The sequence below is a fragment of the Corythoichthys intestinalis genome, chromosome 9 (genome assembly GCF_030265065.1).
Source record: "Corythoichthys intestinalis isolate RoL2023-P3 chromosome 9, ASM3026506v1, whole genome shotgun sequence".
NCBI lineage: Eukaryota > Metazoa > Chordata > Actinopteri > Syngnathiformes > Syngnathidae > Corythoichthys > Corythoichthys intestinalis.
Genome location: NC_080403.1, coordinates 16,714,829 through 16,727,514, shown reverse-complemented (window position 1 = coordinate 16,727,514; position 12,686 = coordinate 16,714,829). Strand labels below are relative to the sequence as shown.

Genomic DNA, 12,686 nt, shown 5'->3' with positions numbered 1-12,686 from the left:
ATAGGCCTACTGAAAGTTCTGGAGTATGAACTTTGAAAGATTGTGCCCTCAACCCCCACCTGAGTTTGAAGTGTTCAAGAGAAAACGTGCATGGCTATGACTGATGTAAAAAAAAAAATAAAATAAAATAAAAAGCACAGCCACTTGTAATTTTGGAGGTTTAAACCATTGGTGGAGTTCGAATTTTGTGGCGGGGGGGCAAAACATGTCGATGACCCCAAAACGCGGTGTGAGCAATAAAATTATCTTACAAGATATATGCTTGGTTAGTAGCTTAGCCCATGCGCGTTAATAAAGGCATCCCAGCTATGTGGGTGTGTGAGCGTATGTTTTTTTGGGAGATGTAGACGCCGATTTTTGCATAGGCAGGCAAAACAGAATATGGCATCGTTTTTGACTCAATAGGGTTAGGGTTATTAATCATACATTGAAAATGAGTGTTTTTGGTTTCCCATCAGTTTTTAGGGGAATTCTATATCAAAATGCTTAGGACAGCTATGCTTTCGGCCAAGGACGTCGTCGACTGAATACGGTATGCCCGGCTGTGGCTCTGATGTACAGTTAGCGTCTTTAGTGGGACAAACTGAAACTCCGCTCACCATTTTGGTAGTGCTCTCTGGCGTTTCATGGTCCACATCTTCAATCTTTGGTTCTCGCTCATTCGTTGTTGTCGCTTTTGAAAGCTTAGGTTTGAAAAAAATTATGTATAGCCATCTTATTTCTTCTGTCCTCAGGTGGGTTTAGCTAAGCAAAGCAAATGACAGTCTCCAAGATACTAGCCACATGATCGGTTCGAAAATTAATTTTGACCCATAATAAAAAAAATACTTTTGTTCATTTCATCCATTTTTGTTGTTTGTTTAATTGCTTTACAACTTTTATTGAAAATATTTTACTGGCAAAGTCTTAATTCTAAATTAATAAACTGGAAATTCAATTACATGCAATGACATTTATGGCCACCAGGGGATGGCAATGCCGCTCCCCAGCCCCCCTTTAATCTCCGAGTATGGTTTAAACATGATTTTCTCTATGAGTTTAGAGGACCCTAAAAAACTGTCCACCTAATATTTTGAGCAAACGTCTTTAACATCAAGCTTATTTAGACCAGCCGTCACCCAACCCTTCAATAAAATTGCTTTTGCATCGTCGTCATGATCATGTCGATCATTGGCACGACCTACCCAAAAATTGGATGACCTTTACCTTTCCTTTGTTGAAATAGTGGATGATCTTGCGGCAGAGCGCCTCTTTGCGGTGCCACTCTGACTGAGCGGGATAATGCAGAAGATCTTTGATAGGTCGCTCGTCCCAATGCAGCAACTCCCAATACAACAATAGCGCGAAAGCCGCCTCTGTAAGTAAACATCACCCGCATGCCCAAGTTAACTCGGCATGCATACGTATTTGAGTGCGCGTGAGTCGTACCGGTGTAGTTGTCTGCCTGCAGATGCATGTCACACAGTTTGTGAAGGTAGCGGATGTACATTTCCTCTTTGTTGCTCTCCGATTTGTAGAAGTTCTGAGCGTCAACATCGGGTTACCCATCATCGAATGCGTTACCAATGGTAATTCTCAACGCCGCTGCATCTTACCAAGAGATTGACCGTGCAGCCTATCTTCTTGTTCTCTGTCTCATCTCCTTTCATAGAATCCCTGACAACAAGATGGCCACATCTCATCACTTGTCTTTGGACTTTCCACTCTTGTGATATTGAAAGCATTTTAGTTGGTTACGGCAGTTTCGTATATGACAATGGAGATTCTTAAAACAAATACAGTGGGGCAAATAAGTATTTAGTCAACCACCAATTGTGCAAGTTCTCCTTCTTGAAAAGATTAGAGAGGCCTGTAATTGTCAACATGGGTAAACCTCAACCATGAGAGACAGAATGTGGGAAAAAAAACAGACAATCAGATTGTTTGATTTTTAAAGAATTTATTTCCAAATTAGAGGGGAAAATAAGTATTTGGTCAACTACAAACAAGCAAGATTTCTGGCTGTCAAAGAGGTCTAACTTCTTCTAACGAGGTCTAACGAGGCACCACTCATTACCTGTATTAATGGCACCTGTTTTAACTCATTATCGGTATAAAAGACACTTGTCCACAATCTCAGTCAGTCACACTCCAAACTCCACTATGGCCAAGACCAAATAGCTGTCGAAGGACACCAGAGACAAAATTGTAGACCTGCACCAGGCTGGGAAGACTGAATCTGGAATAGGTAAAACGCTTGTTGTAAAGAAATCAACTGTGAGAGCAATTATTAGAAAATGGAAGACGTACAAGACCACTGATAATCTCCCTCGATCTGGGGCTCCATGCAAGATCTCACCCCGTGGTGTCAAAATGATAACAAGAACGGTGAGCAAAAATCCCAGAACCACACAGGGGAGACCTAGTGAATGACTTACATAGAGCTGGGACCACAGTCATAAAGGTAACACAATGCGCCGCCAGGCCCATCTGCGGTTCGCTTGAGAGCATTTGGATGATCCAGAAGAGGACTGGGAGAATGTGTTATGGTCAGATGAAACCAAATAGGACTTTTTGGCAAAAACACAGGTTCTCGTGTGTGGAGGAGAAAGAATACTGAATTGCACTGTGAAGCATGGGGGTGGAAACATCCTGCTTTGGGGCTGTTTTTCTGCAAAGGGACCAGGACGACTGATCTGTGTAAAGGAAAGAGTGAATGGGGCCATGTATCGAGAGATTTTGAGTGAAAATCTCCTTCCATCAGCAAGGGCATTGAAGATGAGATGTGGCTGGGTCTTTTAGCATGACAATGATCCCAAACACACAGCCAGGCCAACAAAGGAGTGGCTTCGTAAGAAGGATTTCAAGGTCCTGGAGTGGCCTAGCCAGTCTCCAGATCCCAACCCCATAGAAAATCTGTGGAGGAAGTTGAAAGTCCGTGTTGCCCAACAACAGCCCCCAAACATCACTGCTCTAGAGGAGATCTGCATGGAGGAATGGGCAAAAATACCAGCTACAGTGTGTGAAAAGCTTGTGAAGAGTTACAGAAAACGTTTGGCCTCCGTTATTGCCAACAAAGGGTACATAACAAAGTATTGAGATGAACCTTTGGTATTGACCAAATACTTATTTTCCACCATGATGAATAAATTCTTTAAAAATCAAACAATGTGATTTTCTGGGGTTTTTTTTCCACATTCTGTCTCTCATGGTTGAGGTTTACCCATGTTGACAATTACAGGCCTCTCTAATATTTTCAAGTGGGAGCACTTGCACAATTAGTGGTTGACTAAATACTTATTTGCCCCACTGTAACTGGTAATCTACAGGCAACACAGGGACCAATAGGTCTGCAATGAATGAATCAGCCCGTCTCACCTGTAGTCCAGGAGCCGCTCCATCAGTCGAGTGACAGAAGTTACGAAAGAGATGCCCGTCTCTCGCCACGTTTCCTGCTCAATCTTTTCCAAGAGGCTTCAAGGAGACAACAAGTGGATTTGATGAACTCATTCAGCCCTCCGTTCTACTCTTCGGATCACCCGCACAAGTTTTTCATGCACAACACACACATCATCAAACGTCGGCACGTCACGTGGAGCCCTGACTAGGTACCCGAGCTCTAACCGCCCGCCCCGCAAAACAGCTTTTTACTGTAGTTGGCATCTATTGCTCTGTGGTTTCTTCTGAGCATGAATACAATTCAAAGAGCAAGTAAAGGCAGAGAAATAAAGAGATGTTAGTACAGGCGCTAATTGATTCCTACCTGGGGTACGGCCCAAATAGTTGAGTTCTAATCCCCGTAGCAAAAAAAGCAAATGCACAACAGTGGCGTTAGTGTGCAGAAAGAAAGCTTGACGTGCGTTTCAAGACACACAACGAAGTACTGAAATCAGACAAAATTTTTGCTTTACAGCAAACCGAAGAGTTCTCTGTAGTTCTCATCTCCTTTGCCTTCCGAAACCAAACCATCCAGCTTGTCGATCAGCTCGGCCTCCACCTAGACAACAACGACAAAACCACAAGGGTAGTTGGTACCAAACCACGGTCAAGCACGAGTCAACAGTCGCGGATTGGGTGGGACAACCCAGAATTTACCGCCGCCATCGGTACCAATCAGAACTTCCTAAATTCCAGGATGTCCCACGCAATCGAGGACTGTTGACAACCCTGAGTCTTTGTCTTGATCCTCAAGAGGCGCGTCAACCTCATTGCCACATCAGAAAGGAATCATGCCAATGAGCGCTGTGGCCCGCTTGCTAAAAGACCCACCAGACAAGTGTTCCGCGAGCGAAAGAGACAATGTTACGTTCTTAAGTTGCCGGACAGAGCCAACCTGCTTAAAGTTTCCGTTTTTGCGTTGCTCACAGTCCATCATGTCGTGGAAGATGGGTATCATGATATTCCTGACCTCCGGCTGAGGAACCAACGTAACTCCCAGGAATGGACCGATCATCCCCGGAATAAAATGGATCTTGTTTTCGTCTGAAGTACACGGATCACTTTCTCAATCGAATGCTCGAAGTCCAGCGTAACAATTAGGCGATCTCTTACTCAGGTTCTGCCACATGCTGTAGAGTTCGGATGTCATGGTCACCCTCATATCACCGTACCTGCAATTACATTTCGCATCGTTATTTGATTCGCTTTTTTGCATTTAAGCCTCCGACATTCATTCATTTCGTCTTGTTTTGTACACAGTGAATGGACATCACGTGTCTGATATTGTCATTGCTTGGGTACCAATTACACCATCTCATATTTTTTCTTATTTTGCGATCATGTCATTCTACATGACTTCTTAGCAAGAACAAGAGATGAGTTAATTGTCCCATCCTTATCTCCTACTTCACAAGGCTTTTCTCAAATTCATCTAATTTGTCTCAGTGATGTTCTATCTCTTCTCAGGCTCCTCTCTTTCTCCTTCCTTAGAAGAAGGAGACAAATATAGAAAGCTCTAATCAGTCTCACACTTCTGCTACGGGAGAATACTGGTTGGACCAATGACTCGAACAAACTTGGAAGGGACGCCATCGGAATAGATTCATTTATGCCTTGGTATGTCTATCCGTCTCATTGTTTTCTATTACCCTATCGTGTCCTAGTTATTCAACCTCATCACAGACATTACAGAGTAAGTCTTTTAGCCAGACATAATAATCATGTTCTCCTTTGGCTCAGAATCGGAACTGTATGGAGCAAACATATTCCATTTATGTTAGAGGAACCAAAATGAGAAAGTCAAGTGCTCGATGATTTGGTTAGCAAGAGGAAGCGTCGCTTGAAAATCACGACGACCTCAACAGCCAACTTTGATGTGGCGTTGCAGAAGCTTATTCCTTACTTGTCAAAGATCTTCTTCCTTTTTGATGGACTCATGTTCTCTAGTTGCAAACTGGGCTGGTTGATGTATAAAACTGCCAGACTGAAGTAGGAGCTCCACACCTGCGGAGAGACACAGTTAGGCAGACCATAGTCACGGGTGGGGCTGAGCGCTCATTTCCAAAGGGAACGGCGGCCAACATGAAATCTAAGCAGTAAAGCCAATTTGGCTTGAGACAAAACACCCTGCTTTCAGAAGCTCACAAATGCATCTTATCTTCACGATATGAAAAGCACTCGGCTGTCTAAAACTGGCTTGCACCGATGAGGAAGAAGTGGCTATCCTGACAAGAGAAAGCTCAGTCTTGGCTGACCGCTCTCTCTTCGGCTCATGATTACAGTTTTGAAATTTGACCAATGTTTGCCGAGTGGTTGGCAATGCTCGCAATGTAGTGATGCAAGATGATTGTCCCACCTGCTACAATTGGCAGAGCAAGACCAAGGGAACTGACAGCATCCCATCTACCAACTCAAAAAGATACTTTGGAGGCTAGGTTGCGTTTCTAGCAGAGATAGCTTTTGTGAGGCGGCGAAAGCCAAGATCCGGAAGGATTAAACTTAATCAGTGCGCCACACCGAATGGGCCGAATGGCTCACTGGGACCATTAAGTGAGAACCCTCTGAATAAGAAGAAAAATTGACAGTCAAAGAAAAAGTACAGACAGTATAAGTACCTTAAAGTCAAAGTCAGCTCCTCCAAAGTTCTTGAGCTGAAAGGGTGCCAGACGCTGCACCGTGGTCAGGATGATGCTAAAGAGCACAAAGGTGAGGTGAGGTGAAGAGACCTCGGCGTCTTTCCGTTTCTCCGCCGGCCGTAACTTCTTACTGGCTCGTCAGGAGTCTCATCACGTTCCAGTCTCGTGGAAAAATGCTCAGCTTCATCAGGTTTCGGAACACGCACCAAATCTTCATCATAAACTCCTGCTGAGACAAGAAAAATATATTTTTTTAAATGTGTTTTTACCTCAGACCACGAGCGGGATTGGGAAACTTTGAGCCGGGCCAACCCCCCATATTTAAAAAAAAAAAGTGATTCCACTAGATCCATACAATGTGTGTGTATACTGTATATAATATTGCTAATTCGCTTGGTTGTCGCTGCCATGTAGCTCTCCTGCGTTGACTTAAAAAGTACCTTTCAGATTTATACCCCAGTAAATTCCCGTGTAAGGTGACGTGGGATTTACACGTGTCATGGCCTTCAGACATGAGGAGATGTCCCGGGAATTACCCGGGTCGGACACTTTCAGACTTTTCCCGTAATGGCGACTCAAAGTCCTCTGTGCCGGGAAGGCAGCTGGTGCGATTATATAACCCAGACATTAGGTCATTTTTGGTCTGCAACAAAATAAACCACAGATTTCCAAAGAAAGGCTGTCTCTTCCTCGGCTCTACGATCCAGTCGCAAATTAATTTCATTATGTTTCCAGTTTAATTTTCCAATTTCCAGTTCGCCAAGTTGATAAATGCGATATTTGTTTACTGCTTTTTATCTTATGAGAATAAGAGGAAATGACGATCGGCCCGCCATGATATTTACGTCGTCAGCCTTCACGCTGTGACCCGGAATTTAACAGCTGCTTTCACACATAACGCGTCCCGGGCAAGTCACAGACATTACACTAGGACAGTGTTTTTCAACCAGTGTGCCAATGCCACGAGAGATCGTCAGGTGTGTCGCGAAAAATTATCCAATATCACTTTTTTTTTTTTTTTTTTTACGTCGTCGGGTGGAGTTGCAGTAGGAAGGAAGGAGTAAGTAGAAGGTTGCGGTCGTGCACAGATGAGCAAGGTATTGCTCGTGTCGTGTTCAAGAACTGCTCAAATTTCTAGCCATCAGCCACCTTGCCGTCTGCGACAATGTGGACCCCAGTTCGTCTACTGTACATCATTTAACTCGTCAAGTGCTGATATACACAAAAGTTTCCTTTCCATTTTATCCACATGTGACGACGGTCAATCCTCCCCCTGTGTTTTATTACAACACATTGTCGAGGACGGCCGGTGGCTACAAATCCGAGCAGTTCTTGAATGCGACACGAGCAGCTCTCCAACAGCGGCATGGCGACGAGCAAGCTTAAAAGTCATCTCCAAACAAAACACCCGCTGCTTCAAAACAAGTCGATGGACTATTTTTTTCACCTTCTTGAAAACACAGAGGAACAGGCAACTTTTTTGAGAAGAACCACAAAGATAAATGAGAAAGCCCTCAAAGCCAGTTACCTTGTTGCTAGTTCCAAAACTTCCCACCCTGTGGCAGAGACATTAATGCTACCTGCCTGCAAAGCCATTGTCAGCGAGCTGTTCGGCCCTGATCTGGTTAAAAACATTGCTAGAGTCCCCCTGTCTGATAATTCTGAGGTTTTCAAGCCTAACTGCTATTAAAAAATAATAATAATAATTTAAAACAGCGAGACTGAGAGCTGTTGTCAGAATATTGGCTTTGTGTTCATCTAAACAGGCTCAAGTTCCAAACTGAGTAATTATAAATATACTGTACAGAATGTAATTTTGGAATATTTTTGATTTGTGGTGTGCCACAAGATTTTTTTCCAATGTAAAAATGTGCCATGACTCAGAAAAGGTTGAAAAACACTGCACTAGGACACAACCCGGTCAATGTCCGCGTCATCTCTGTGTCAGTCGACCCGGGAAATGGCTTTCACACATAAGGGCGACCCGTTTAAATCCCGGGAATTAACCCGAGTTCAGGTATATGTGAAAGGGGCTTTAGTAAACAGAAGGGGTTGAATGTTAAAATAGTTGCGCACTCTGGCTCTCTGGGACCCGAGCATACACTCCAATCGGCTCCACCACTGGCCAGCTATGAGCGCTCTCACCAAACATCCCAGAAGGTGAGCTCTAACGCCAATCTTGGAGGAACGAGCAGATTTCGACAGGTACCAAATTGTTTATTATTACTATTATCAGGGGTGCACATATTTTTTTTGCCCAGGTTCTCAGAGGAGGACCTATAGATGTGACTTGGTCCTCATTGAGCTTGAGAGCCGACCCGCCTGATACGATAAAATTATGATAAGCTTTACTTAGAGCCAATTACTTTGAATTAATTATATTAACAATTAATGCTTGATTAACATCAACTGGCACAACAAAATTGCCATTACTTGAAGTGAACAGTGTTGTCATTAACGCATTACTAAGTAACGCGTTAGAGTAATCTGATTACTTTCTTTCAGTAACGAGAAATCTAACGAGTTTATTTTTCCAAGCCAGTAATCTGATTAAAGTTAGTTTCCTCGGTGCCTGTGCGTTACTATTTTGTTGTTGCCCCATACTGTATGTAGAATGAAGAATACTGTAGTCATGTACGCAGAGCATTTGAAAAGAAAATACTGCGCTTGAGTTTGGGAGTGACATCACATCTCACGTTTTCTCATGGGGAGGGGGGGGGCGGGTCACGTGTAATACCATGCTGCCTGTGCGCGCGCCGTCTGCCACGGCGGTCAACAACATAGTGGCTAGTGGCTACCTATCAGGATGCTGATAGTAAAGAAGCCGGAGAGATACAACAAACGGCTGCATTTGCTCACTGGAGTTACAGCCATTACTTCACATATCCGTCTAGTAAAGATGACAAAAATATCTCCGTGCGTTGCAAACTCTGCGCTGGCTCAGAAAGACTGTCGACCGCTATATACTCGACATCCAATTCAACAAGGAAGCACTTGGAATTACAGCAACGTTGCGAAAAAAAAGCCGACAGGTAACGAGACAGCCAGCATCTACAGTTTGTAACCAGCCTTTATAATATGTGTAATTATGTACATTTTATACTTAGAGTTTGTAATCATAGGTGGAGTTTTACATTTGTGGGACTGGGGGGAGAAGCATGTTGAAGACTGAAACGAAAGTCAAAAGTTTGGACACACTTTAAAACTATGAACGAACATGTGGAATGGCAAAAAAAAACTATGAACGAACATGTGGAATGGCAAAAAAAAAAAGTGAAATAACTGAAAACAGGTTTTGTGTTCTACATTCTTCAAAGTATCCACCTTTGAGGTGTCTCCAAACTTTTGGCCAATACTGTGTGTGTGTGTGTGTGTGTGTATGTATATATATATATATATATATATATATATATATATATATATGTATATGTATATATATATTAGGGCTGTCAAACGATTAAAATTTTTAATCGAGTTAATTACAGCTTAAAAATTAATTAATCGTAATTAATCGCAATTAATCGCAATTCAAACCATCTATAAAATATGCCATATTTTTCTGTAAATTATATATATATATTCTGTAAAATAATTTGTTGGAATGGAAAGGTAAGACACAAGATGGATATATACATTCAACATACGGTACATAAGGACTGTAGTGGGCATTTCACTCTACTGTCATTTAAATCTGTCTATGCTGTCCTCACTCCAAAGCGTCTACTTTTTCCAAAGCTAGACAGCTATTGAACGACGCCTTAACAATCAGACTTCTTCCTTTTTCATCTGATTTATTAATAAAATGGCCTCAAACCACCGTCCTCTTTAGACCGTAGTGAAACTACAAAAAAAAAGTACACAAGCATTGCATTAGCAACAACGTTAGCTTAGCACGCTGTACAGGTTCACTAAACATATACAAAAAGCGTCTCATACAAAAAAATATAGCATTTCGCTTACTAACATAATATGTACATTCTTTACAACAACCATACGTACGGACAAATCTTGTCCAAGGATCATATAAGCACAACATTACAACGTAGGCGTCAGCCCGAGACGTCGTGCAGCCATATTGAACTGGCAAGAAAGCAATAAACCATGTCGCAAAGCAACCACAAGAGTTCGCTGTTAGACAGCACAAAAAACCTTGCTGTAAAACTTACCAAAAGGCAGAATACTGTCTGAGCGGGACATGTGCGTTAATTGCGTCAAATATTTTAACGTGATTAATTTAAAAAATTAATTACCGCGCGGCGGCACGGTGGCTGAGTGGTTAGCACGTCTGCCTCACAGTTATGAGATCAAGGGTTCAATCCCGGGCTTCGGCCTTCCTGTGTGGAGTTTGCATGTTCTCCCCGTGCCTGCGTGGGTTTCCTCCGGGAACTCCGGTTTCCTCCCACATCCCAAAAACATGCATGGTAGGCTGATTGAGCACTCTAAATTGTCCGTAGGTATGAGTGTGTGCGTGAATGGTTGTACGTCTCCTTGTGCCCTGCGATTGACTGGCAACCAGTTCAGGGTGTCCCCTGCCTACTGCCCGTAGTCAGCTGGGATAGGCTCCAGCACCTCCGCAACCCTCGTGAGGAAAAAGCGGCATGGAAAATGAATGAATGAATAATTACCGCGCGTTAACGCGATAATTTTGACAGCCCTAATATATGCCAATGGGTTTTCCCATTGACTGTGTATCAAATACTTGTTCTCCCCACTGTATATATATATATATATATATATATATATATATATACACACACATCTTGACACTGTTCGAGTTCAATCAACTGTTCAAGTTGTTGTTGTTGGCAGCGTTTGAAAGCTTAGGTTTAAAGAAATTCTAAATATCCATCTTGCCTCATCTGGTGTAGTTTTGGCTAAGCAAAGCAAAGGATAGTCTCCAAGGTGATAGTCACATGATCTGTTCGAAAAATGATTTTGACCCATTATGAAAACTTTACGTTGTAGGATTTTTGTTCATTTCATTAATTTTTGTTGTTTGTTTTATTGCTTTACAACTTTTAGAAACAACATTTTAACGGCTAGGTCTTTATTTCAAAGGGGGAGTTCAGATTTTTTTACATTAGGCTTTATCTTGGAGTCAGCGGGGGTTTAATTAGTCGTTGGAGTTGATTTTAACAAATTTTGTGCAGTTTGTCAGTTAGTTGTTAGTTTTAGGGCTCCGGAATGGCTAAGCAAGGGCGAGTCAATGGTGGTCGACTAACCCCCGTTAACTCAAAGATTAAGCCTTATGTGAAAAACTCAATTACACGCGATGACATTTTTCTGTTATTTTTATGTTGAGGCAGCAAAAGGAAAAAAATTGGTAAAAAGTAACTGATAAGTTACTTTTAAAGTAACTTAGTTACTTTGATAATAAAGTAATCAGTAAAGTAACTAGATTACTTTTTTCAGGTGTAATCAGTAATCAGTAATTAAATTACTTTTTTAAGTAATCCGTGACAACACTGGAAGTGAAATGTAAAGAAATAAACATAAAAGCACTAATTCAAAATAAAGGGCATTATGCATTAATGGTTTACTGCTTAGTGCCTAACATTAACCCGTCAAAAGAGCCCGATATGGCTCACGAGCCACCCATTCACAACTCTTGTGCTAGATTTTTCACAAACAAGTTTCGGTAGGACCGGTGACGTATCTTTCAAAGTTCTCCGTAAGGCAATATTTGATTTTGGTATGTACCTTGAGCACTTCTTTACTGGGAAAGTTCTCCATCAGGTGTCGAAAGTGAGCGTCGGTCATGTGACGGAGGAGAGATAGAAGGCAGGACACAAACTCCCCCTGTAAAACGCAGCGCAATGTCCGTCAGCAGACCCGAGGACGGCGGGAAGCGCTTGACGGACAGGATATGCTGTGGATAACGTGACGGAAACTGCTAGTTAGCGTTTTAGCATTGCGTGGCTTTTATTGTAACTTGATCACATATCAAAAAGTAACATTTTGTTTCCAAACGTAACTGGAGGGCTTCCATGCATGTCATTCTCATAGAGTGCAAAAGCAGATTAAGTGAAATTAACATGGGAAAATAAAGAAGAAGCCCAAAATGGCTTAGGATGAAATGCGACGGATGGACGGACAGCGCAAAATGGTCATTTTCATTTGAATACTAAATAGGACAAAAACACTAATAGCTTATACACCGCCCAATATACGGCGGTATTACACTTGTTTTCTCCCCAGAAGGAAAAGTTCATTCTGATTGGTTTGACAGCATCACATTTTGCTCCGCCCGCCCGCCCACTGACAGCAACTAGTAAGAAAAGATTTGAAGGGTTAGTTACTAACAGAGATATCTGCGGTGCACTGCGGGCAGCGGTGACCTCTTACCGCCTCCTTTGATTGACTCTTGCTCATGATTGACAGCAGTGTCTGTAGAAGTACATCCAGCAGTGACTCCACCATCATCTCCACCTCCTCCGCCACTGGCGCGTCCTGGGACAAAAAAAAAATTTCACACTACGTCATCTTTTCTTCTGTCCCTGAAAAGTGACGCGGTCCCGTTTTGTTCAAAGAGTTATGTCATCTACCTCACCTGAAAGTAATGCGTTAGACTTTTTCCAAAAGAATTGGACATTTTCACGTGTCGAAATGTTGGTGCATGCATATGTGTGGGTG

General features: G+C 42.5%; 1 protein-coding gene across 3 annotated transcripts in view; it reads right to left on the bottom strand.

Annotated features, from left to right (window-relative positions):
- Positions 1-12,686, bottom strand: part of LOC130921341 (dedicator of cytokinesis protein 3-like) — a 61,759-nt gene that overhangs the window by 16,286 nt on the left and 32,787 nt on the right. Inside the window, exons 26-38 of one of the 3 annotated variants that reach the window (XM_057845096.1) lie at positions 12,357-12,503; positions 11,754-11,852; positions 6,185-6,282; positions 6,033-6,108; positions 5,321-5,421; positions 4,531-4,589; positions 4,313-4,461; positions 3,891-3,976; positions 3,743-3,769; positions 3,358-3,453; positions 1,596-1,656; positions 1,429-1,522; positions 1,207-1,355 (exon numbers count right to left, since the gene is read on the bottom strand). In XM_057845096.1, the coding sequence (XP_057701079.1) occupies positions 1,207-1,355; positions 1,429-1,522; positions 1,596-1,656; positions 3,358-3,453; positions 3,743-3,769; positions 3,891-3,976; positions 4,313-4,461; positions 4,531-4,589; positions 5,321-5,421; positions 6,033-6,108; positions 6,185-6,282; positions 11,754-11,852; positions 12,357-12,503 (1,242 nt within the window). The remainder of the gene's footprint in view (positions 1-1,206; positions 1,356-1,428; positions 1,523-1,595; positions 1,657-3,357; positions 3,454-3,742; positions 3,770-3,890; positions 3,977-4,312; positions 4,462-4,530; positions 4,590-5,320; positions 5,422-6,032; positions 6,109-6,184; positions 6,283-11,753; positions 11,853-12,356; positions 12,504-12,686) is intronic. The other 2 variants (XM_057845099.1, XM_057845098.1) reach the window with 2 other exon arrangements.